This window comes from Ischnura elegans, chromosome 2, assembly GCF_921293095.1.
Source record: "Ischnura elegans chromosome 2, ioIscEleg1.1, whole genome shotgun sequence".
In the NCBI taxonomy this organism is placed as follows: Eukaryota; Metazoa; Arthropoda; class Insecta; order Odonata; family Coenagrionidae; genus Ischnura; species Ischnura elegans.
Genome location: NC_060247.1, coordinates 23,752,165 through 23,780,041, shown reverse-complemented (window position 1 = coordinate 23,780,041; position 27,877 = coordinate 23,752,165). Strand labels below are relative to the sequence as shown.

Below are 27,877 nucleotides of genomic sequence, written 5' to 3'. Positions count from 1 at the left end.
TAATTTTTTTATAAAGATCACGGAAAATATTGAGCGAGAGTGAAAATCATGCACGGATATACTGCAGCCAGATGATAGGGAAACTGCTGTATATTCATTTGCTCTTTGAGTGAGTGAAGAGGAATATTAATTTTTAATCTTTTTAGAGAGATCTTTTACATGATATGTGAAGAAATTTATTTTGTTTTCTGACAACTCATTACAAATTATTTTAAGTCTAACTTACACGTCTAAATTCACATTTGCCTTATGTTTGCTGATAGCCGTTGGTCAATTATGTAAATTTCATAGGTATCATTTCTAATGATGAAGAGATGCAGCCATCAAACAAATTGACTTCAAAGTTTTATGTCCCACTCATTATGCTAAACATATATAAATTTTATAGCATTTCCATAATTGACCCGTCGCTTTACATTGCACACAGGTGGTCTTTTATGAATGATCATTCATATTTTCTTGGGGTCGTAGTCAACACATCATGCCTAGCCCCTGAAAAATTCAATGCAGCTCACAAGTTTATTAGCTAGGTATTTATTAACATAACTCCTCAGACAGTGAAAATGCTAGCAATGAGCGAGTACATATTGGGTAAATTAATGTTGTTATTTATTGGTCTCTAACAGTATAATGTTAAAGTTCAAGTATCAACTCCAAATAGAGGTTTAATTTGAACATGTAGCCCGTAGACATGAAAATATTGACAACCTCCTTTGGCAAATGCTATAGGTACATGCATATTAACTTTGGGTGGTGAGAGAGAGGTCTAAACATATCTACCCAAAATATATATCTGATATAAATAGGATCAAAGTCTCTAAAGAGCCTTTCTGGGACATCAGGCCCAGTTGAAACACGTTGAATCCATTGAGTATTGAGGGAAGCAATTGTATGGCAAAAAACTTACATGGTGTAAGAGCTAATAATTGTTAATTTAATGCTATTGAAGTTGCATTAAAATTATTACTGCATTAGGTTGTGATGAATGAAGCACAAAGTCAACCCTTATGGGGGCCAGTGATTATTAATCATGACAGGTGGGATAAAAGCTACATACATATCTGTCGGTCAGATATGCATAAAGTGATTTGCTTCTTATAGCTTAGGGTTTCTTCTATAAAAAATTCTTTGTGTGTCTGTATTAAAGAAGGAGTATGTATAAGTGTAATAAAAGACAAATAATTTGGTCAAAAAGAAATCATGTTTAATTGATATGAGTATGTATCAACTAGTGGTTATTGAAGGTAATCCAGGTATTGAGTTTACTAAATTATAAGTGATAAGCTATGCTTGAGGTTGAGAGTGTCTTATATCCATCCAATTGATCATCATCTTTTTATTTTGTATTATAGTATCTATTTGTAGTCTTCTGGAGATTAACCATTTATATATATAATAACTCAGTTTCCTTTATTTTGGTCGATAACTTTTATTTTTTACTACTAGGCAATTTTATTACTATTTAGCAATCATGAATTGATTATACTCTGACCTAGTGGATTCCAGCCTCTCAGTAGCATGTAAAAATAATTTATATTTGGTTATCATATTTTTTTGGAAGTTAGTGCCCTTTGCATTTTCACAAGATTGATAACATGTGCTTTTAGTAAAATAATTTACCATGGCTAGTGGTCATGGAAAATATTTAGTTATGGATGTGATCTTTAATTCATTTACGTAAATCAAAGGGACTCATTCAATTTAGCAATTGCATGTATGCATGACAAACACACCCTAACCTGAGAATTTACGAGAATCCTTTCTTCTGCCTCAACTCCAAAAGCTCTTGTCGAGCAAAAGGTGAAGCATACTCAATAGGATTTCGCAGAAAGTTACCCTGGTTTCCATTATAGTTGGTATCACCGGAACTGGCAGCTCCTAAAAATGGTTGCTGGATATATGTAAATATTCCCTCTGGTTCAGCTACCCTATCTCTGCCTTGTGGACCTATTGCTAGGATTGGTGCATTGGAGTCATAGATACCTCTTGAAACACCAGCATTTTCACTTTGTACAGTGGAAATTTGTGGGTTGTAATCTACAGGATACCCTCTAGATATAGGAAGGAATGATTTCTCTGTGGTCGTTTGGGGAACTTGATTTTGATATAAGTCTGTTGATACTGGTTCAAATCCCCCCTGAGCAGATGATCTGTGCGAGTCATCCAGAGCAAAAGAGTAGTAAGCAGCAGGCTGGCGATAGTTTAGTGGGTTCACAACTTCATATGCAACCCCATCCTTATATATTATTTGCTCTTGGTTTTGTTTATTTGAATCGGGAAAGACTGCTTCTGTGGAGCTTGAGTAACTTGGAGAGTTAACGGAAGTTAAATGAATCGTTGTTGGAGGTGAAGCAGTAGTTGAAACAATAGGAGAACCTGTTTGAATGTATTGAGTATTGACTTTTTCATCATAGAGTTGCTGTTGAGGGGAAAATTCTTGTGTTGGATGTTTGTTAGCTTGGTAGTAAGTGATTGGTGCGGGATATACTATTTGATTCCTTTGTGAATGTTGCTGGGGTGAACTATAGATGGTAACTGGTAGAGAATCCTGCTCCTGTGTTGCTTGATATTGTTGAATAACCAGAGGGTTCTGGTATTGCTGAGCTTCCAATGAGTTCCTTTTTTCTGAAGGTAGTTTTTCAAGACCAAATTGATAGCCCTGGAAATAAGAAAGTTAGGTAAAATTACAGTTTGATTAAATGATAAAGGAATGCTATTATTTTCAGAATTACATAATTTTAATGGGCTTATAAAATGAACAGTTACAGTAGACTCGTTATTACGAAGTTCACGGGACCGAAAAACTGGAGGTTCCTAATAGCGAAGTTCGTATGAACGTTTCTTTTGGGAATCGCCGAAAAAAACCGCATGTGATAAACGCGATTAAATTACGCGGAAATATATATAAACAGGAAAATTCGTTTCAGTTTCGGCATGCGGCATGACGTAATCGAGGGTTGAAATCCTCTCGAGTACAGTAAGTCCGATTTACGAACTAGATGCGTTCCAAGACCTTGTCCCTAAGCTGATAAACCTACGGTCTGGCCGCCGAGAGTTGTCGGATGACAGGCAGAACAGTCTAGGTCGGGGCAGCGTTGTCAGGTAAGGAAGTGAAACGCCTATAAAGGGCTCCGTGAAGAAAGGAAACGGAAAGGACGACGAGCGTGAAGGACCCAGTGGAAGAATCACTTGTTTTGGGGATTCGAAGAAAGGGTATGTTTTAGTGGATCAGGCTTATTTCGCTGCTCTTTATGCATTTGACAACGTTGTATGACTAGCCTATGGTGTGAGGTGCGTTTGTGGGACAGCGATTGGCTGCAAACCGTGCTGGCGCAGGGTTATCCGCACCTCCTATTGTGCCGTCATCGGACAACTCTCGCTGGCCAGACTGTATGCAAGGCATCGAGGAGTGCGGCTTTCCTGCAGCATGCAACACATCATAACAATTGTGTGCTAACTCACGATTGTGACGAACTGATCTAGCTGGGCGTGCAACGCAGCCGGAGCCGAAAAAAATCGCTCTCCGCGGCAAGTAACAACGGGTGAAACGCTGAACAGTTCTAACGTCACACCGAATTCAATGATACTTTGTTCAGATTATGCCCAGAGTACGGATTCCTCTACGCGTAGCAACGGCCAAATCAAAAGGCGCCAAATTCTAAATTTGAAATTTTTGAATGATGGCATCTTTGAAGTTTCGTATATCGAATGTGCGTAGGGAGAGAACTAACTTTACATCAAATTTACGAGCTGTAATGAGTCTGCCACCATGATTCCCCAGGAATGAAGCTTATTATATGACGTTGCGCGTATGGTGAAGAAAGAACCATAAATGACGCTCTTGGTCACAGTGCACGAGGAGAACTTAAACGTGGCGTGATTATTAAAATTTAGCGTAGTGGATATACATCTAAATGCCATAGCTTATGGGTGGAACTTCGTAATAAAGTTGATTTTGTGACCGCCGGGACCGGGACTGAGGTTCGTAATTTCGTAAAAACTTTTCTTTTCCTGTAGCTTGGATAGGCCTTTTCGTCGGGACCAACGATTCGCTTCTTAAAAACGAGAACTTCGTAATAACGTTGTTCGTATTAACGAGAGTGTAATGTATTCATCTCTAATGTAGAAAAGAGCTATAGTAATCTAATGAAGAATGAAACAAAGAAGTACATTAAAGGAAAATGAAAAGTAAGTTTCATATCTGTATGTATTCCTAGTCCCATCACTGACCATACCTTCGAAAGCATGCTTAAATTTTTAATATTTTCGAAATATTTTGTTGAATATAACATAACTTAGTGGTGAATCTTTACATACAAACTTTTTTTAGATTTAGGTACCTTCAAACTTAACCGTATGAGGGTTGGTAGAAGCTCTTACTGGAATTATCCTCACGTAGAAATTTCATTTTTGTACGTTCTTAGACAGAGAATGTAATTCTCTGAAGTACAAAGTTCCTAGAGAGAAGATAAATTCATGGGATATTTAACCCTTTAGCTGCTGCTCAATCTCCGTAGACCTGCCCCTCACATGCGGCGGAAGTGCTGAGCGCATGGCAGGGAGGAAGAAAAGATAAGTTCAGAGCAGCCTGCCATGTGAATGTACCAGGTATGTTCACAGCACCCTGATAAAAATAAACTCCCCCATGGTGGGTAAAAGAAAGGTAAAGGAAGGGTAGTAGCCATCATGGTGGGTGTTCAACCCACGCTCTACACTCCGAGGAGGGTAAGGGAAGGGAAGAACAAACCTTCGTCTACACTTCCTGAAAACTACTTTGCTTACCATCCGTTTACACTGCATTAAGGGAAGAGTAGGCCTATACTTCTCCTACCCTTCCTTGGAACTCCTTTGCCTACCATTTGTCTATCCTTCGTCCAACATCTATTAAGGGAAGGGTAGGCCTATACTTCATTTACCCTTCCTGGGAACTCCTACGCTTGCCTTCCGTCTATCTTATCACCAAAATCTAATAAGGGTAAGATAAGGGTAGGCCTCTACTTCATCTACCCTTCCTTGGAACTCCTTCGCTTACCATCCGTTTCCACTGCATTAAGGGAAGGCCTATACTTCTTCTACCCTTCCTGAAAACTCCTTCGCTTAACACCAGTCTACACTACATTAAGGGAATGGGTAGGCCTATACTTCTCCTACCCTTCCTTTGAACTCCTTCGCTTACCATTCATCTGTCCTTCGTCCAACATCTATTAAGGGAAGGGTAGGCCTATACTTCATCTACCCTTTCTTGCAACTCCTTCCCTTACGTTCCATGTACCCTCTCTCTGCACTCCATTGAGGGTAAGGGAAGTGTAGGGCTATCCTTCATATACCCTTCCTTGGAACTCCTTCCCTTACCATCCGTCAATCCTTCCTATATGCTCCATTAAGGGTACATATAAGGAAAGTGTAGGACTATCCTTCGTCTACCCTTCCTTTGGACTTGGTATTTATTGCTGAGGAAAACATATCCTAAAAGTATCTCTTCAGCTTCTTTCACCTGCTCAATGGTATTGAGTTTGGTAAAATAACATAAGAAGCCTTTGGAAGCAAAGATAAACGGGCTGCACACCAATCTTTAAAAGTCCCCTAAGGAAAGGAATAATATACACGATAGTTGCTGTAATTGTGTGAGAATAAGCTCTTAAAGAAGAGCTTTTATTCACATATTTAATAAGTAACCTATCTGTGTGGCTGACAATGAGACGTCGCGAGAGTGATGTTCGGGATTTGAATGCTGATGTTTTTCTCTGAAACTAAATAGTTATGGTAGAAAAAGTTATGACTTTCTTCCACACAGGCCCAGGTGCCAAAGATATTCTCATCTTAAGATTTTGTACTATAACTTTTGTACTATAAAGGTTGTTAAGATGCTACTTCATTATCTCTCCATGAGTGAGTCCTTGGTTTAAGTCCATGTGAAGGCTAATTTTTTTTCTGTGTTATAATTTTAGATATTACTGTTACAACTCATCCCCATTCTTTTAATTTAGTTGCTTGTCAATTTTTTTATATTTTCATATTAATTTATGGATTTTTTAGCTTTCATATTAGTCCTACCCTTCCTCTACCCTTCCCATACACCCCAGTAAAGATAAGGCCTACCCATCAATGTTCTAAAATAAGCTCCAACTACCCTTGCTGAAGGGTATAGGAAGGGTAGTCCTATCCTTCCTCTACCCTTCATTTAGGCTGGCGCAACCCTTCCTCTACCCTTTCCCTACACTCCAGGAAGGATAGGGCCTACCCACCGATGTTCTAAAGTACACTCCGACTACCCTTGATGAAGTGTATAGGAAGGGTAGGGTATTCCTAGCCTTCTTTGATGCTGGCCAAACCCTTCTACCCTTACCCTGCACTCCAGGGAGGATAAAGTCTACCCACCTATGTTCTAAAATATGCTCCATCTACCCTTGCTGAAGGGTAGTCCTATCCTTCCCTTACCCTCATTAGAGGGTAGACCTCTCCACAATGGAGGAGTTTATTTTTATCATGGCAGTGATAGGGTTGAACATTTTTTTTATGCCTCAAGAAGGCACTTATAAGTAATTTTGTGATAATTCTGAAATATTACAACCCAAAAATGCATGGCTGTGTGGGTCATAGGCAATCACCACATGGAAAAATATTTCAGGGGCCAAAGCCGTCCCCCCACCTGGCTGTGTGCCTGCCATGTTCTGAGAATCATCTTGGTGGTGAATTCTTTCGATCTATTGTGATTTCCAGTCTTGGGTGAATGACCTCATTGAACCATGCAATGAGACTGACTCTCAAGATTAATGCTTTGCCCTCTACACCAGTCAGGATCTTTATTCATTTTATTGGGAATTTTTTTGGCATTTATCATGCTTTGCCGCATGGACAAATTCCTCTGGACCATGAACTGGATGGATGATGAATGGCCATTCATGGAGACATTGCTGAGCACTTTACTATCCTGGTTATTAGTTTTTAATCTAAATGTCTCATGGCATTTAATATTCATTTCACTGCCATTTATATGGTGGCTTTTAAATCGGTTTATGGTTTTGTGGCTTCCGTGGATGCCCTCTTTCTAGAACTTTGCAATATTTGATAGTCCTCAAGAGCACAATACCTTATATGGCAATTCTCAATAATATTGATATAGGAATTGTTCATTAAGAACCTAAGATGTAAGTGAATGACCCATAAAGCCAAAAGTCACCCTGACAAAAATCATGAGCCAATAATAATAGACTTTGGCTAGGTTTTCAGAGCATTTCATCAAAATCCTCCTGAAAACGTAATGAAAGTGGCTGCAAAGTTTTGCACGGCATTTGAAAACCCTGCTGTTGCAATGTTTACATTGAAAAAGTCAGGGATTGACAAAAAAATTCTCTAGTGGTTTAAGTGCCCTTCATTGTATTCCTTTATGAATCCACTGAAGTTAAACTTTTACAAATCTCTTCAAAAACCTTTTCATAACAGTTACGAAACCCAATCATCACCTTTACATTAGGCACCAGAAAAAACCTCCAACCAGAGTCTTGGAAACCATTAGAAAATCCCTATTGTGTAGCAATATGTTCTCCAAAGAGGTTTTCGATAAGATTCAAAAAACCTCTTCTATCTGTTAAGAGATACTTTCAGAACCCTCTTGAAATCTAATATTTTATTTCTGGCGGTGATTGGTCAGTAAACATGAGAACTTAAGAGGTGATTTCTAAAAAGATACACGCAGAAACAATTATTCCAGGGGTTGAGGCATGTGTAGTATAGCACTATAGGGTGATAAGTGGAGCTAATTAGAAGTCATGAACTGGTTGAGTTATTTGGTGAGAATAGTGGGTTGGTAGAAAATGTGATTTGCTACAGTGGATAGAAGGTGATTAAGTGAGAAAAAACGAGTGACTACAAATGATTTTGGTTTAAACCATGCAATTGCAGGTTTGGTTTTAACTGCATTAATTTTATCAGGAAGAAAGTCATCAGAGTATCCAGGGTGCCGCAGAAGAATCTCCAGATAGGCGTATAGTGGATAACCTGGAATTGAAGAAGAATCTACCTCCCATGAACTGTCGCACCATACGAATCTTTTTGAGTGCCAACCATTAGTTTTACTGGAAACTACCTACACAGCCCTCGAGAAAAAGAGCCAGTGGGATTAATTGGTAAAATCTATTAATGTATATCTAATAGTTAAAACTGTTCCTATCATCCCATCGTCATTATAGAATTTCAGTAAAATATTTTTCGCTAAAAACCATTAATACTACATCCACGGTCATCAACAGCCCATCCAGTGTTTTGCGCATGACGCGCAGAGTGCCTTCATTTATTTGTAAAGCCGTGAAGATTGCTCACCAGCCTCTTGGTGATTTATTATTTTTTTGGATTCCTCGCTAAAATTGTAGTTACCGGCTCCATTAATGGTAAATTATTCATACGTATTGACTAATTTAATTTGAACGTTTAGATATTCCTAATTAATTTTATTTCCAGGCTAAATGCGTAATTGGTGAAGGTTTTGATCCAAATGTGTTCGACAGCATAAAGCTTCCCAAGAGACCCAAACCTAAAAACCAGTTAGCTCCGACGTATGATGAACTTGGGGGAGAATGCAGCGGTGTTTTCGGCGGAGGATACCCTTTGGGTGCAGTCAAATTGAATTTCAAAACGAAAATCGGAGATTTCGCTGAGGTGAAGGCTGGCGGCTCGTTAAACAATGACAGTGGAGATTTCTTCGGGAATATGTCATCGTCTTATGCAATGAAAGAACATGGTCTCACCTTTTCCGAAAGTTGGGACACAAGTCGCACACTTGGAACTGGAGTCTCACATGAAGATAACCTGGTTGATGGGTTAAAGTTAGGCATTTCTACATCTTTCTCTGCGGATACAGGGGATAAATCCTGTGCTTTGAAGGCCCAATACAAGATGGAGAACTTAGCTTTAACTATGAATGTGGATGGGTTAGGAACCGATGACTCCACTGTTGGCGGCAGTTCGGTTTTCGCGTACGATAAGTTTATGGTGGGATATCAAATGGCTTTCTCATCTGAAAACTCAGAATTATCGAAAAACAATTTCGCATTTGGTTACTCTATGGGCGATTTTGTGTTGCACACGAGTGTTAACAAACTAAAGGAATATACTGGGACTATTTATCGTAAGGTTCAACCTAACCTGGAGACTGGAGTGCAATTAGCTTGGGTATCTGACGATTCAGAAGCGACTACATTCGGTATTGGCTGCAAATACGATCTTGATGAGAATGTTACCTTACGGGCCAAAGTGGACGAATCATGTGGCGTCGGCCTTAGTTTACAGGCTAAAATACGTGAGGGTATTTCATTTACGATTGCTGCCCTAATTAATGCGAGAAGTATTAATGAGGGAGGTCACAAAATTGGTATGGCCTTGGACTTGGAAGCTTAATGCAGATTAAGACACAACCAATCGCTGAAAGTACCAGGCGGTAATTGGTTCATTGAAATTATTGAGTATTCCTTTGGGTCGTTGCACTCAGTTTTATTTGTTGTGATGGAGGGGTTTGACCACTCATGTCATTGTCTCTCATTAATTTTTACCTGTTGCTACAAGCGGTGAAAATTGAAATCTATATTGCTCATATATAATGCTAATATTCTAGTCCTTCATGCCTTGTATAGTGTTGTTCTTAAATTTGCTGACGCATGCTGGGTTCTCTGAATGGAATATAACTCATTAATTTTTTTCTGTATTAAGTTATAACACATAGTGACTAACACTTGCAGTACCTAGCAAGAGGTTTTCAATGTTTCATGCATGATGTGATTGCTTATTCATATATGTAAAAATTTCTTACAATAAATGACTGTTGCAAATGATTACAATTTCTCAAATTGTCACATACTTTCATTGAGAGTTGAGATTGTTCATTTTTTGGAATTTGTAATTCCATATAATAGCTGTTTTGTGAAGCCGTTCTGTGAACTGTGTGTGCATGGACTTGGTGGTAAGCTAATGCATGCATATATTAAGACAATGGTTTATTTTCCTCTTTTTCTATGAACAATAATCATGAATCTATTATTGCATTAGACAGAAATAATTGGCAAATATGTAATAACGAGTAACGTTCTTGAAAATTTGTTCCAAAAGTGAGGCTTTGAAATCGCTGTGGTGGAGAAAGTATGGCTGTAGTTTGACTGCTTTGATGGTTTTATCCTGGAACACCCACTGTTTACGTAAATTCCTGTATTAAACATGTTAAAAGAACTCCTAACTCATTTGAAAAGTGTATCTAGGCTATTCAAATTAAGCCATTGCTGTTTTTATTTTAGTAATATATTGTCCAATTGTTTTGTATTCTGCTTGCAGATGTGATGCAGTTTCCTTTATTAAGTGGTGGCATCAAATAAGACAAAGTAGAATCTAAGGAGTTATTGGCTTATTGTGATATATTTAATTTTCTTTTTCTTCCAGTGCACAAATGAGTCGAATTTCATCCGGCGTCGAAAACCTTGCTCAGTGTAAGATGTTCTAGCTGCTTCATTGATCTCTGTGCTCTCAGCTAAGTATGCCTATGTGCTGTGAGAGAAACTTTATTTGTCGTATCTACAGTACACTCCCGATTATCCGGGCTAATGTTGGGGAGAGATTGCACGAATAATCGAATCTGAAAACACGGATAACCCAAACTTTCGCTTAAATGTCTTGTAATGCTCATAATTTACGTAAAACAAACAATATATTAATATTAATGCCGTTATTCTGTTATTTTAGAGTGCTTCCCGGACTCATTGAGAGCTTTTTTCGCCAGTTTGCGATCTTTTTAGTGGCGATAACGTGGTTGTACTCCTATTAATAATGCTCCATGTAAGGCCTGGTTTCGAAAACCACACATCCGTGGCTGTGCGATCAGGGATACAGAAAAGTGGTTCACCGGAATGCTTAAAAACCACCGCGTGACATCGGAAACTGTACCGTCAGGCACCATACCACGTAGACGGCGATCGCTTCCATATTACGAATGGGATTCAAACAGAAATAATAAGCCCGGTGTATCCTAGCATTAATGCAGTGATTCCGATGATTTTGCGTCCGAATTTATTTTTCTGTAAAGATCGCGGACAATATTGAGCAAGAGTGAAAATCATGCACGGATAATCTGCAACATGGATATACCGCAGCCAGATGATCGGGAGTCTGCTGTAGTTGGGAATTCAGTACTCAGGGTGGAGATCAAGTATTGCTCATTCTGTTCTGACGATGTAATCTTTCATAGGATGTGGAAGATTTTTGGGAGTTTACCACAATAGGGTAGTTTCCTTCGTCAAAGAAAACGAAAGGCATTGGTTGCGATTCGTTACCCACCATTAGTGTATTCATAATATACAAATTATTTGGTTTTAGAAATACCGGTTTAGACGAATGGCAAGGGTCAATTTTATCCTCATTTGAAAAAGGCCAGATGCAATGCCACTCCATGTGACGTCACAGGGACCTAGTTTTTATACGAGTAGATAGGAGTTTTACATTGTCTGAGGTTACCAATGCATGCATGAGGCACAGAGCTCAGGGAAACATGTCTTAATAATCACCTATTAAAACTGGCTAAGGTCGGAAAGTTGTCCTCGTTTGATAAGGTAATAACATTCCTTATTTAAGCCAAGGGCTACCAGCTAGCATGGTACTCTGCCACGTGCTAGCATCCTGCGTCGTATCAGCGCTCAAAGCCTCGCCCCAAGGTCACCTCACTTGCAGCAGTGGGAACCAGAAATACATCACACGGGAGTTTTCCCGGCATTCATGGTTACCCGTCGCATTTTCGTGCGCTTCAAAATTTTCACTTTTCAATTAATCGCGAAAAATAGATATCATTTAAAAATGTAAAAGTGTGAAATACGTACTCCAGGAGTAATAATCTTTCGATTTAGGCAATAAAAAAATAATAGGAAACCACCCTATTTGTTTTGTGTGCACAGTAAATCATCTATATAGTGACTTCTGCGGGAACAGGAAAATAGCAACTTCAGAGTAAAGGGGTTTAATGCACATCAGTGCTAACAAGTTGTGTTTTTGGAGGATGAGCAATGAGTGTGTGTGGATTGGACTGATGTTGGAACGTCTTTTGAAGGGACGAGAAAATCTGAATGTGGTAGCAAATTAAGCATGCAACCATAACACAGTATGGTATTTGGAGGAGGCGACTGACAACTGAGGTCGTTTATGTCATGTTGAAAGGGTAGGAAATGAGGGATGGAGAGAAACCTGGTATTGGTGTTAGCCTATTCTTCACAAAAGACACCAAGGGGACCATGGCTAAACGTCCCGTATGATGGGCGGAGTGCTGTACTTGAAGTCCCTTCCAAAAAGCAGTCAAATTTTGGGCAGTCTCTAAAAATATCCACCACCTCCAAATTTTGAAAGTTTCTGCTTCTGATAAGCTGCACAGCTTTTGGCAACACCCAATTGGTGTGTGAAAATTAGACTATAGGTCACAATTAATAAAATCTCTTGGAAGAATGTGGAAGAAGTAAAATTGCACATAAATATGTTGAAAATAATTTCTAAGTAAAATATGTATCTTGCTAAAGAGAGAAAGTTTTCCACTCTGGAGCCCTCTTGTGGACTTTGTTGAACTTAAGGAGATTTTGTAATTATGTATTGAGGTTTGTTGCGGGAGGTATTTCTTGGTGTGTTCCTTAAATGTCTTGTAATGCTCATAATTTACGTAAAACAAACAATATATTAATATTTATGCCGTTATTCTACGTAGAAAGGTCCTGGCATCAGGGCTATGACTTTTTCATGAGGAGGATTTTGTATAATTTCTCTTTATGGATTTTTGTTTCTGTTGGGGATTTACTGTATGTATGCCAAGCTTTTAGTTAATGGCGGAATTCCAATCCGCTATCATATATACTAGGGGTGCGTAAATTTCCACAGTTTCCGGAAGTGGGGTCTCTTTTTCAACTCTGGGCAAACTTCACAACAGCAACAATACTATCACTGCTGGTAGAGTTGCAGGCTTATTACGGAGCCGCACCAGACTTGCAGCCTCACTGAAGAAACAAGGCAGATCCAGGCCTAATATATGACCATATCATATGTTCTTCAAGAGTTGTTTTATAAACCTAAGCTAACTTTTAGCTTTATAATTATTTTGAAACATAATGCAGTTATGTTTAAAAGCCTCAAATAGAACGTTTATCACCTTATTTTGGGATCATATGTTTACCTGGTTACTGTGTGGGCTTCTAAAGTTTTCTTCTCATTAAATGTGATTTTTTAAGTTTAATTCTATGCATTAATGTTCAACCAGCAGATAGTTTAAAATGGTGCTTTTAAATTCAAGTGGGGTTAGCCTCTTTCAGTATTTCTGATTTTTAATTTATTAATTATGTTTGCAGTGTAACTTATTTAATCAAAATTGAAGCTTTTCGTTGACATATGATATCCTCTGTCCCAATGCCAATTAATTCTTCCAACTTTCCTATAGACTCGATGATTCTCTTAGCATTGATCTACTAATGATAAGACGATCAGTTTAATAAAAATTATCATTTTATCTATAAATTTAATGCATATCCTTCAGCACAATGCAGAGCTAAGTGATTTGTTTTAATTTAAGTACATATGTGTAGTTCTTTTACAGCTGAATCAGTGTACAACCAGTTTGGTTGTCCATAGATACATTCCAGTTCATTTGTATGTCCTGAAGAAGTTCTTGAGTCTGTTGTATGAACTCAGTTGGTATTCTCAGATTGGAATTCGGCCTGTACCTCTATATTTTTACCAACCTAAGTCAGTACTTGACAATTAAACAGCCAATCAGTGAAAGCCTTAGGTGTCAATTTGGTAAGGTATGTATTATTGATGCATACTCCTCAATGGTCCTCCACTCTACATAATTCTCGTTTCACAAGTTGCCATGCGTTCTTATAGTGAAAAAGTTCTACTTTTTTCCTCTTACAGTTTACTGTGACTAACTTGAGTTAAGTGACTGAGTGGGGAGCAGCAATTCTGCAATGACCATTTTGTTTCTATTGTACCCTCCATTTGTAGTGTATATTTTTCTGGTAAAAGTAAGCATAGTTAAATTGCATTAAATGAAAGCCTAAAAAAAATGAATATTTGTACGTATTAATGAAAATTTTACTAGAAACCCCACTGCTGTCTGTAAATCTGCTACTTCCTACTCACACTTCTACCAACTCCATTTATGATGAGATGACTATTAGTGAAAGATTGTATTAAATTAGGATTTTTCTCAGTTTGTTGTACTAGTAACTTAGAAACTAATTCGTAAGCTGTCAGCATTTTATTTTAGGGAGGAATAAGGAATTTGAATCCACCTTTCATCCATCGTGGAAGTAAAGCTATAAATTATATTGCATTTAGCTTGTAGATGGGAGAAAATTTTCCATGGGACTTTTTTTAATTTTGAGTAAAGTTCAGATGCTGTAATATTTGCCCTTGAATGAACTGAAGCATCTAATAACTAAGCATATGACTTAGTAATTTTTTGGACACCATTAGTTAAATTTTTATAACTTGCCTTTGTTGTCGGCTCTGGGGAGTCTTCTTGAGAAGGTTCTTGTACAGCATAACCACCTTTTATTCTTGGCTTCTGAGATTGTAGATATGGCGCTCCTTCAATTATTCATGTGAATGAAAAAAAAAATCATCCAATTAGTACTAAAAAATTAGTAATTAAATTTTTTGTATCAGTCATTATTTGTCTGCTTTTTTCTGTGTGATTTTTAAGCAATATGCACATATTACCTCATGTTACTTAGAACCCTATTAAACTCAAATCTCCGTATTTTAAAATTTTTAAAGAATCTCATTTTATTTCCATAAAATTTCTTGTCAGTTGGAATAATAGAGGTTTCAAAGTTAGTTCATCCAAATAACAATTCAAGATAATTACTTACATCAAAATTGCCATGGGTCACCTTCCTAATTCTTCCAATATGGAAATTTTTCGAATCTGCATTAGTTAGGCTGATTCCCTAAGTTCAATGCTTCGTTTGTATTTGCATGACATATATTCTTAATATGTATTTTTAGAATTGTGGTTATTGTTGTACAGTAAAATTCTCTATCTGGGAATCAATTGATAGTAGTGCCTTGTCATGGGTCAAAAGTTATAGATATATTAAAATATGTACTACCTGCTAGCAGTGGCAGAATCAGGATAGAGACAAGGGGAGGGGCTAGGTGGGTGGCCTAGTAGGTCCTCCCGTCTCTGGATCTGCCACTGCCTGCTAGCAAATACATTATCATCATAGAAAAATTTTGCGTGACATTAAGTATGTTTTCTGACCTTCTGAGGACCTTCTTCTGGTGCTGTAAAGGGTCTTCTTATTTGACCCTATTTGACTTTTCTTTAACAAATATCCTTATCAAATATTTTTTCTGGACAATGATCCATAAATATACATATTTAGGGTGCTTCTTTTATCCAAAAATGCTATTTCCTTTTAAACCGCAGTGTTTGTTTTTTATAAACGTAAGAATCGTATTTCTCCCACCGAATGTAATCCCCCCCCCCCCTAATTTTGAGGCTTCAGTTTTGGGAAAAAATTTTAAAATGCACAGGAATGCAGTCCCCCCCTTTTCTTTTACCAAAGGCATTTTTGGAAAGAAAGGGGACTATAATTAGATATACACGGTACCTATTGTCCCCAAATAAATACTTACTGTCTGTAAAAAAAAGGCAAGATACCCGAGTTTGAGGAGCTTTAGCGTCTAAACAAAGCAATCAATTTCAATGCCACAATAAGCATACGAAAGAGAGTTTTTTTTTTAAGTTGTTTCATTTACGTTAAAAAAATTTCGTCTCAATAGTATTTCCTGTACTTAATTTTTTCTCAAAAAAGTACCTGTTTTTTGCGCGTAAAATCAAGTTGCCCAACCTTGAGTGCTTTGCATTCCCATAGTTTTTGTTCCTATAACTTGCAATTTTGATATAAAGAGGCCACATCTATTATTAGCAGTTTGCCAAAAATAAATTGTTTATACCACTAAAATTAACGGAGTTGTTGTAAACAATGCAAACCTCTGCTAACTTCGAAACCAGTCAGTCAGTTGAAAATTGATCGGTACTGTTGTCTTTTGTAGAATCTTAGTAATGCATGTACGTAGATCATACACGTAAAATGTCAGCAGTACATTCAATATCTTTTGATATTTATTTTTGTTTTGAGCTCTGGTTGTCACCTTTTCCATGCCTGGCGATGCAGGCCAAAACAAAGCAACAGAAAAGAGAAAGTCTCTCAAAGCCTAGCGCAGTTGCTGCATCTCGCATCGTGACGCACAGTACCCTAGCACTTTAGGAATCATTCTCTGGTTGCTTTAAAAATTTTGCCTTTAGCGATTATTCGACTATTGTTAGTGCATATTCCCTCAGTGAATCATGCGTCCTAGAACGGGTTTATCGGAGACGGAAGTCCAAATGTTATTGAGTGCAATAATAAGTAATAAAGTAATAAAAGTGCAAAGATAAGTAATACAAATTTTAGTGTTAAAAATGAGGGATCCTCTTGTATATGGCCTAAGTGGTTTTTGCCTTGGTGAAGACTCATCAATAAGTAACTTGTGGCGTTGTTTTTGTCAGGAGATTACTGTCGGAAACTTCCTTCATGTTGAGAAATAATCAATACTCGTGAATAGGTTGCACTTGCCAGGCTAATCAAAAAAGCTAGAAATTAAGAACAAGAGGCCTAAATTTTAATTCCTAGTAGCTACATAATTATTGGCTTCAGCCTTTATTATTCTGACTGATAAAATTGCTACTGATAGTTTCAATCGTCCCATGAAACAATTTTAAAGTGAAATTTTCAATATATTGCATTAGATTGAGTCCAATTCAACTTCAGGATATGATTGTACATACCTGTGTGGGACAGAGAATACACCTGTGGTTCAATTTGGCCGGTACCCAGGCCCAGAATTTGTGGTTGAATGTAGGGTGAGGCTTTCTGTGCACTTGGTGATATAGTCACATGTCGTCCTAATCCCCCTAATGCTGTCAGTGGTGTCAGGACTGAAAGTGGCACTGATACTGCTTTAGGTCTGTCCGGTCCTGCTCTTGGTGACATCTCAGACAACCGAGATTGCTTCACTTTGACTCCTTTCTCAGCTTGTGTAATATATTGTGCATTTGCTGCCAGGGAAAACAGGAACGCCAACTGTGGATAAATGTTAAAAACATTATGATACTGGTAAAGTGTGGACTGGATGGTATAGGCCCTTATTCAATTTGCTCAGCTGTAGCATATCCAATTTTGATCGTGGTTGGGCCGTCAAGGCTAACCAGGAGAATTCCAGTTGAAGCCACAATTTTTTTTTTAACCTTTTTTCCCAATGATCTCTTACTTTGTGTAAAGGCACATAAACTTCATAAATATTTTTGTTTCATTCACTCTTTATAGTAACAACTTGACTGCATAGTCATTACATGATATAACTTTATCAGCAATCATGATTCATAATTTTTTACCGAGATAAATGTGTTTTCAGAGTAACAAAACCACTCAGTAGTGCAAGTTCATAGGCCATTATCTCAGGCAAAAAGAAAAAATAGAAAATTTTGGAGAATCAGCCGATCACCAAAATTGGTATTGTCGTGACCACCTTGATTGCCATTAGCACCTTCTGATGCTGCCAGCACGTAGTGGTACATATATGCATATACTTTTAAATATTTGCTCTGATGAAAGTTGGCTCCTCCCTGGCAAGAAAGGAATCACTTTTGGGTGATGATCGTAGTTTAGTGAAGGAGCTGCTACCCATTGGACAAGGCTCTTTGATTTTAACAAACCTTTGAAAGGGTGAACCTAAAGAAATTATTTGTGATTTTTTGTGATGCAGAATCATGGGTGTACCCAGCGGGGGGCAGGAGGGTGCAGCTTGCCCCCCTCAGAAGCAAAAGTTTATTTAGTTCAAAATGAAATTGATGAGCAATTTTCTTCAAATCCAAGTAAAGTGATATTAGTATAAAACATGTAGTAAAAATAAAAATATTTTTTTCAAGCTAATAATTTAAAAAACCAGTAAAGTGGTATTATAATTTTCTTGAAATTTTAGTTTCATAACCTTTTCTGTGTTACAATTTGGATGACCACGGCTTGTCCCCCTCTAGTTTTGATCCTGGGAATGCCCTTGTGAAGAATATTGAATTGATTTTATGGCACAGGATAGATTTACTGCTGATAATTTGAAATGCTTTGACACATCAGGCATATTTTGTAATTATCCTGAAGTTTTCAAGGACTCTAACAAACGTCTTGTTTCAAAACAGTTCAAGTCATGGGTTGATTTCAGGAATCCTCTTGATTTCTGGTCTCGATAGCTTAATCCACCAAGTTGGTGGGTACCTCTCAAAGGTATTTTTTCCAAATTGGGAGAGTCCCTCTGATCACCCAATTTGTGTTAGCAAGTTCAAAGTGGAGATGATAATGAAGGGCTCCTCATATATGGATGAATAATTCATTTTCTATGACTGTGCACAGGTGTCTGCTCCCACCCTTTGATTTTTCTGCAGGTTATCCATGCAAACTCCCTATCTTTGATTCCTTGTATTTCTTAATTGAGGTGTCTTTCATACTTGCAGCATGCGACCTACGTTTTATACCTTATCGTATTACGAGGGTGGTTTGAAAAGTTCTCGGAATCACCACGAGTTGTCAGCGCTAGTGCAATGAACTTTTCACGTTATATCTATAGGACTGATCGCTGTAAACACATGCCACATCAATGCTCATGGGAAAGATCTGTGTCGTTGACGTGACTATTTTGTTGTTCCCGCATAGTGATTTGCGAAGATGGAAAAAATCGAGATTTGTGCAGTGATTAAGTACTTCGTAAAAATAGGTATGAAAGCAAAGGACATTCATGCCGTTTCCCAGAATACACTAGGGGACTCTTCTCCTTCATACTCAACTGTTGCCAAGAGGACAAAAGAATGAAATTTGGCCGGGGGAGCTTAGATGACTGTCCGCGCAAAGGTCGGCCAAGAAGTGTCACTACTCAAGAAATCATTGCAAAAGTGCACAAAATGGTAATGGAGGATCGCCGATTGAAAGTTGGTGGAATTGCTCTTGCTTGCCAGATTTCATATACAAGGGTATATTATATTTTAACGGAAAAATTAGAAATGAAAAAATTATCTGCGAGATGAGTCTTGATGAAAAAAATTATGACTCTTGACGGTGCATCAAAAACGCATGAGAATGGACAAATCGGAACAATGTTTGACCCGTTTTAGGGAAAACGAACAAGTTTTTTTGCACCAGTTTGTGACCAAAGATGAAACTTGTCTCCATTACTATTCCCCAGAGACAAAAACACAGCCAAAGCTGTGGAAACATGATGATTATTAACCATCTAAGAAAGTAAAGACAATTCTTTCGACTGGAAAGGTCATGGCATCAGTGTTCTGGAATGTGAAGGGGATTCTGTTTATAGATTGTCTCCCCACTTGGCAAAAAATTACTAGTGGATACTATGCTAACCTCTTGGACTAATTGCAACAAAATATACGCGAAATAAGGCCAGGTTTAACGAGGAAGAAAGTCATCTTTCATCAATACAAAGCGCACCTGCACATATGTGCTGTCGCCATGGCAAAATAACACGAACTATGGTATTAATTGTTGCCACTTCCAATTTATTCACCTGATGTGCCTCCGTCAGACTTCCATCTCTTCCCAAAACTGAAATTTTTGATGGTGGACCTGGTGAATAAAATTATTTACTTCAAATGAGGAACTAATAGCCGGTGTTGACAACTATTTTGCAGGCCTAGAGAAATCTCATTTTCTAGATGGGATCAACGCACTAGAATATCGTTGGACCAAATGTAGTAATCTACAAGGGGACTATAGTGAAAAATAAAATAAGTTTCAGTGATGTAAGAACATTTTTTCTATTCCATTCCGAGAACTTTTCAAACCACCCTCGTATATCTTAACCTTTTTCTCCTCTATCCCATTATTTCTCCAAAACCTCCACGTAATATAAGTATTCGTGTAATAATGTTACTAATTTTCAAGGTTACTAGGTCTTGGTAGCTAAAGATTGTGTTGGTGAGGTGACTGAAGTCCTTACTCATGGACCCTATCTAATATTTTGAAGTTGTCATCTACTCTCTTGAATGGATCCTATTCCCTTTTTTGGTGCTGCATGGAAAGTACTTCAAGTGCTTTACCCCATCCGTCATATCATATGTAAATCCATAGTCCCCATTGTGCCTTTTGATTAGGGCTGGCTAACACTATCCATGGTTTCCTCTCCCTAGAAAGGAGGACGATATTTTGATGTATTGGGGATCCAATATTAAGAATTGAACATTTGCAATATATGGTTTTCCGATAAAAGTTGCGGCACATCGCATGATAGTCAAAGTGAAATAATGGCTCCCGTTATAAATATCACGATGTATCACCCAATAATTTCCCAATTATACTATGTGATAAATAATATGTGTACAATACTCTAAACAATAAATATGCTATTTGTCATTGTATATACTTACAATAAGTTGGATGTAATTCAGTATTTTATGGGGTGATATATTGTGGTATTTATTTTGATATAGCTATCGACCAATATTATCATAACCACCAGTATAGGTGTTAAAAAATATTTGATTTCCGATCTTGTCTTTTCAATATTGGCTAGACCTACTTCTCCTACTTTGACCTTTGGTAGCTGGAGACTGTGTGTATCCAGCCATTGAGTATCCCCCCAAGAGAGATTGGGGCGAAGGTAGGCCATAGTGGCAAGGGTGGATCAAGGATTTCTTTCTGGGAAAGGGGGGGCCACAAGGGTCTACAAGGCACACGGTGTTTTCATATTTGGGATTAAAAACTACATTCAACATTTACTGTGCGCAATATACTCTTTATTTTAATATAAAAGGTATAAATGTGAAAATATGTATAAGTCATGCTATAGAGTAAGTAAATTATATACTTACTCTATGGTCATGTATATACATGAACGACAATTTTCTTTACTCTTCCTACTTAGGGTGTCCAGTAAATCATTGATTTTTATTTTTGACACAATGTCTTTATGGATGTGTATTAATGCCATTAAATCCATTCAAATGATCTTCTGTCATTCTGCTGCGAAGATATGTTCTTAATCGGGGTAAGGTGGAGAAATATCCCAGAGTTCAGGATTTAGCTGTTTGCACAAATGCATTTCCATGGACGTGCATGTACAGAGAGGAAGGAAAGATGACAGATAGCATTTCACCGAGTTGTCAGGGATGGTTCCTGCCTGCAAGCACTTCAAGGCACTCCCCCCAAACGCCACCAACAAGCCCCTCTCCCTTTCGGTAGATATTTTTTTCGAATGCTGACTAGCGAACGACCTATAACCAGAAAATGTCATGCTGACTTGGTTGTAAGAGTCAAATGATTGAGATTCTGTAATGCACAAAACAAAGCGAATGTTATGATAACTGTGCTGTTTAAAAATCTTGTCAATTGCATTGGGGGGGGACACGCCCCCTGCTCCTCCCTAAATCCGTCTGTGCATAGTGGCCTACCTTAGTGCCCCTCAACTCTCACACCCTTAATTTTCCTCACACTGTGGATTAGGTAATATGCTTGTCACACTAATCATTGAGTGACTATAATGTAATGTATGACTGGTAGCAAGGGCGGATTTAGGTTGATTCCTAGGGGGGATAGGGGGGCACCAGGTTCTCTCTGGCAAACGGTCTTCTCATAATTGGGATTTAAAAACTACGTGCAACAATTACTCTAAGAAATATTCTCTTCATTTTATTGTAAAAGTTATTAATATTTAAATATTTATAACATATATATTAAATTATAGAATTTATCAATAATTATTAAAAATCTCATTTATTTTTAAAGTGCCTGGGGGGGCACGTGCCCCCTCCTTAAATCTGCCTATGACTGGTAGCGTACCTACCTGATCGATCGATCAATCGAGAGATCCGAGTTTGAAACTTGATCAAATCGAGTCACTGGCGTAACTAGGAACATATATTCCTAGCATATATGCTTTGGGGGGGATGAAGGGACCTAGACTAGGGACCCCCCCCCCCATAAGCAACGGGGATCCCCGGAAAATTTTTGATAAATGACATCCCTGGGAATACCATTTTGGCACTTAAAATTTAACCTTAAGCAGATGCAACTATTTTATGTCAAAACTAGACAACAGTTTTAAACGTTGTTTTAATTTCTCTGCGGCTTTAGGGGTGGATCCATCCCATCATTCCCCCCCCATAGTTACGCCACTAAGTCGAGTGATTTTCTTCGTAGCTGACTAATTTGTTTGGTGTTCCTATCTTTGCCCTCTAAAAAAGGTATATACCCATGCCTCGCTTAGCGCAAGGGATGTGTTCCTTGGGGTCTTTGAGATAATCGAATTTGCATCACACGAGAGCATTTTATCATAGGGAAGATAGGGATGCGCTCCCGTTGGCACAATTGTTGGGTATAGAATTTCCTATAAACCATATGCATACCTATTAATAGCCATAGAAGATCATATTTACATAAACATTTATAGTTTTAAAAAATCTTTAATGATAGTAGGCACACATTCAAAGATGTTTTTTCCCGTTAAAAAAAATCTTACGTGCATTTGAAAGTACCTCCTATCGTGCGGGTGGGCTAACATGTAGGAACATGATATCTCAGGGGTTCGTAATGCATTGCCGGCTGTGGACGAATTTATGAACCGTTCGAAAAACAATTATTGTGTCACCCAGGCGCTTTTGTTGCTCATCCAAATGGTACTTTGATTACCATTTCATTGCTCGAGGAGTTAGTGAATGATAAATCATAACTGGCTTTAATTTGAAGTCCCCCGAGACATTAGCAGCAACGTGGAACGGTCTTTTAATGCCTTGAAACCCAACTCAGGTTTTTCTTCCCTGAAAATGAATGAACGAGATTGCATTCTCTTCCAGGGATGCCGACTTACAAAATATATCGGGGGCCCAAACCGGGGATCTTTCACCGGGAAATTTTATGAGTAGGTAGTGAGTTTTAAGTTTTTTTAAGCATTTTAGAAGAGTCGTTTGATCAAAATTAGAACCCTTATAACTCGAATCTCGATATCTGGACACTCCGGGGAAAATCGACAAGCCTGACACATTTTTTCCTCACACCCATAACGAATTTTTGAGAGGGCTCGGTCCTCCTCAAGCCCCATGGAGTCGGCGCCACTGTTCTCTTATAAAACAATTCCGTCTCGTCAACATTAAAAACTAATTGAGGGGAAAGGAGCAACTCTCAATCACAGATTGGAGTTCATTAGAAAATGTTGCGGCCACTGTGATTGCAGCACCTGCAGATATCGTAGCACTAAAACACCAGCGCGAAATTTAAAATTCTGGAACCAACCGGAGCTTCCACCAAATGTCTCGAGCAATCACGGGCGTACCCAGGAGGCAGGAGGGGGCAGCTGCCCCCCTATAAACAATATTAAATTTAGTTCGAAACGAAATTTTTGATCAAATTTTCTTTTAATCCAAGAAAAGGGATAGTAGTATTAAAAATGCACCTAATTAAAAAAATATTTTTCTGAGCAAATAATTAAAAAAACCAATAAACCGCGGTAACAATTTTCTTGAAATTTTGGTTTCATAACCTTTTCTGTGTTATAACTTGAACGACCACAGGTAACCCCCCTCTAGTTTTGATCCTGGGCGCGCCCTTGACCATCTTATTCTTTCATACATTCAAATAAGGCCAAGTTTTTGCACAAATACCTGCCTGTGATGGAGGCAGTGGCGCAGCGAGGGGGGGAGGGGTTTGGGGGATAAAACCCCCCCAGAGCTCAGAGAAATTTTTAAATTTAATCCATTTTACCTAATTGGATTGATATTACTAATAGAATAGTGTAATGATTAATAAAATATCCCTCAGAAAGTCGTAAAACTCACCATTGCGAGTCGTTTATCTTAAAATTCCGCTATTTATTAATCTCGCACCTACCGCTCATCCTGGTGGGTATTCCATACCCCCACACACTCTGTTATTAGTTGCACCTAAATCCCCCCAGCCTTAACTCCTAGCTGCGCCCATGGATAGAGGAACATCATTCAACCGTTTATTATAAATCCAGGTACGTAGAACTCTTTCCGTTTTTTTCAGCAGTGAACTTCGCGTACGTGTTGACCGCTTCAGTGGCGCAGCGAGGGGAGGGTTTTGGGGGATAAAACACCCCCCAGAGCTCACAGAAATTTTTAAGTTAAATCTATTTTACTTAATTGGATTATTATTGCTAATTGAATAGTGTGAGGATTAGTGAAATACCCCTCAGAAGGCCGTAAAAATCACCATTATGAACCATTTATCTTAAATTTTTCCGGGGGAAGGCCTCCGCACCTCCCACTTACCCTGGCGGGTATGCAATACCCCCAATCCCCCGAGTATTACTTGCGCCTGAAACCCCCCTAGCCTTAATTCCTAGCTGCGCCCCTGGACCGCTTGGCTGAAGTTAGTGCGGCTGATGTCACTGACGTTTTAATCTCGTCTTTATTCAGAATAATGGAGCGGAATGTCGACATCGTGAGCTTGAACTTACGCGGAATAACGCTTTGACGCTCTTTATTTTCAAAGCAAGTGATCACTTTCAATTTCTGTTCTTGGTGCATGCTTTTCCTTGATGACTTTACTTTTCTATCCGAATTTCTATTTTTTGCCATTGTTCCCTTGATTTTTCCTCCGTATGGCTCCATTGGAATCACCTTCTCTTCAGTAGGTCGGCTGTCTGGGCGCATGACGAGCGTTGTTTTTGGCCATTGCGCCGCAATGGATTTCGACGAATATATAAACAAAGAATAAAATATGAGGCAAGGAATACTATTAACATGCGTGAAATGATGAGTGTAATTTCGTGTGTACTTAGCTCAAGTTCATATTTTATCAATTATAGTATGAAAGGTTATTTGGTTAGGCTAAGCAGCTTTGGGGTGTTTCCCCGAGGAATGGCTGTATGGAAATTGCTCTTATCGAAATTGTGCTAAGCGAGGTATGAGTGTATATAGTATATCTTAAGACAAATTAATAATTTCGCTATAGAAAAATCATTTTTATTTGAGGATATGAGCTTAGGTATTTCTGAGTTTTCGGTCAAGTGTTCTAATAGTTGAACTTAAAGTTGGAGTAGAGTAATCATTATTAAAGCGAAATTTAGCGGAAGAGCACAGTAGCTGACAGTGTGATATGACTGCGCGCAAAACTTGGGTTTGTTAGATATAATGAAAATAAAGCTGCTAAGTATGAATTTTTCCGTGGGGGAAATCATCAAAGTGGGGTAAGGGGTGGTATATATGATAATAATCGATTGTAGTTGTTGGAACACTGGACTTAAGTATAGAAGCAAGTATTGCAAATTCGTGATTTTATTGTTTGCTAAGCTGTGTTATGAATATTATACGGGCGTACTATTGACATATATAGGCGCCATTGCCGATCTCAGTGACGTTTGCCATTTTCCCTTGCCATCGCGGTGTTGGGTAGTACATAGTTTGCGGAAATGCGATTAAGTTACTGTCTGCATGCCGCGCCAAATTTTTGCTTATCGGTTTATGTTGCATTGTGGAGCGAGGAGTGAGATCCGTGATTGCGAATCCCATTCCTTGAGATTCCCTCTTACTTAGAAATTTGAAAATAAAGCTCCAGTTCAATCTTTAATCTATTTCCTCAATGGAATTGTTGAAGTACTTCCCGATAGATAGTAGAAATTGCGTACAAATCTCTTTCCTGATGAAGTGTTTAAAACATGAAAAGTGATTGCATCGCTTTCTCACATGTGCATCCAATCACTATTTTATAATAATAGAGGCGCATGCGCCAAATAATTTAATCGGTCTAAAATTTAGTCTCTCTCTTATCCATGTAGATAAACATCACTCTAACCTCCCCTTTCTCATAATCCTACATTCATGGGAGCCTCAAATTAGAGTGATAGGATGGGATGTCTTTGCATCGTAGGACCCAAGCGTAGAAGACTTAATTTTATTCCAATTTCATATTGTGTGTTCTCGGTTCAAAGGTTTTCCCTAAAAAATTTCGCCTTTTCTGCGTGTAGCTAAGCAAGGCGCGCGCGAGTCGTATATTTGTTAAGAATTCTCTCTTTTTAGATGTTTTTGCCTTTCGAGTTTGACGCGGCCTAATTCTACTAGTATAATATAAAATTGGAGGTCACATTATGTATATCAATGAATTTTTACCGATCTGCCATTACTTATGTAAGCTTGTCATAGTCATGAGCCTTAATAATTTTCATTCAATCCTGAGGTTCACAATTACTCCCCGTGGCTCCTTAAAGTCACTCACTTCGTTTTTTTTCAGTCCACCCATCATATGCCTTTTATTTTTCAGTTATTTCCTTTTGTTCACTACCAATTGTCATTCACTGTAATGCTTTGCTATAACATCTTCGGTAGCACTGAAGTATCAACTCTAAAATGAATAATAGGGTGGTTTCCTATTATTTTTTTATTGCCTAAATCGAAAGATTATTACTCCTGGAGTACGTATTTCACGCTTTTAGATTTTTAAATGACGATATCTATTTTTCGCGATTAAATGAAAAGTGAAAATTTTCAAGCGCGCGAAAACGCGACGGCTAAGTAGGAATGTCGGGAAGTCTCTCCGCGTGACGTATTTCTGGTTCCCCCTCCCGCCCTGCGAGGTGACCTTGAGGCGAGGCTTAGCGCTGATACGACGCAGGCTGCTAGCGGCTAGCCTAGTACCCTGCTGGCTGGTAGCGCTTGGCTTAATTAAGGATTATTAATAACTTATCAAACGAGGAAAACTTTCCGACCTTAGCCAGTTTGAATAAGTGATTGTTAAGACATGTTTCCCTGAGCTCTGCGCCTCATGCATGCAATGGTAACCTCAGACGACGTATAACTCCTATCTTCTCGTATAGAAACTAGGTCCCTGTGACGTCACGTGGAGTGGCATCGCATGGGCGCCAATCTGGCCCTTTTCAAATGAGGATAAAAATGGACCATTGCCATTCGTCTAACCCAGTATTTCTAAAACAAAATAATTTGTGTATTATGAATACAGTAATGGTGGGTAACGAATCGCAATCAATGCCTTTCGGTTTCTTTGATGAAGGAAACCACCCTATTATCTTGGATCGGAACCCAGAATACTGTTGGACTTATAAATATTACTCATTATATGTATGAAATCTTATTTTGCTGCCTTTTGTACAGCATTATTTGATATGCTATCCTTTTGCCCAGCAGGAGATCTGATTAGTTCAAACCTCTTTATGTCCTCTAATCCACCATTTCTCTGGATCCCCTCAATGAATTATCCCCTCTGAATCCCCTCCCGCAATGAATCCTATCGGATGTGTGTCACTTTTCTGCGGGTTAAATCACGTTTAATATCCATGGACACTTCTCAGGCACAACATAATCACAGAATTGGACCGCCGCACTAATGTGAATACAGAGTTTTTTTTTCACATTTCCAGAAACTTCAAGGGTCGAACATCGTCTTGATCCACTATGCACTCGTGTTTCTTTACGTTTCTTCATTGACCTAAACTTGAACCAGTGAGGAGCATACCTATTTGCCCTCGATTCCGCCTCTTCGCTTTCATTTTCAAGCATATTCCCGATGCACTTCTCTCGCATTTCTATACTCAGCGGAGCGACGAGAAAAGGTCTCACGGTCGATCAGTTCTCAAAACTTTCTTGAAGACGAGAAACTGTGGAGACAATGTGTAACTTCCGGAAAGTCTTTTAACTACTCACCGCTAGTGTCCTCATCGTCCTGAACTCCGTCATTTTTGGTCCAGATCTGCGACGGGAGGAGAAAAGAAAAACCTCCCACTGATCCCCCCGACCTGCGAGCCACAGGTATCCCGACGGTAAAAACACCCCCGTATAGGAGCAAACACA

At 38.5% G+C, this 27,877-nt stretch overlaps 2 protein-coding genes across 2 annotated transcripts; one reads left to right on the top strand and one right to left on the bottom strand.

The window, feature by feature from the left end:
• Positions 1–167: 167 nt before the first annotated feature.
• Positions 168–27,877, bottom strand: LOC124153477. The gene is made up of 4 exons (XM_046526661.1): positions 27,731–27,877; positions 16,844–17,138; positions 14,501–14,595; positions 168–2,659 (listed from the first exon to the last, which is right to left on the bottom strand). Exons 1-4 carry the CDS (start codon positions 27,761–27,763, stop codon positions 1,748–1,750), a joined length of 1,335 nt encoding a protein of 444 aa, XP_046382617.1. The 5' UTR covers positions 27,764–27,877; the 3' UTR covers positions 168–1,747.
• Positions 8,296–9,824, top strand: LOC124153478 (voltage-dependent anion-selective channel protein 2-like). The gene is made up of 2 exons (XM_046526662.1): positions 8,296–8,387; positions 8,458–9,824. The coding sequence occupies exons 1-2, from the start codon at positions 8,385–8,387 to the stop codon at positions 9,391–9,393; spliced, it is 939 nt and encodes a 312-aa protein (XP_046382618.1). The 5' UTR covers positions 8,296–8,384; the 3' UTR covers positions 9,394–9,824.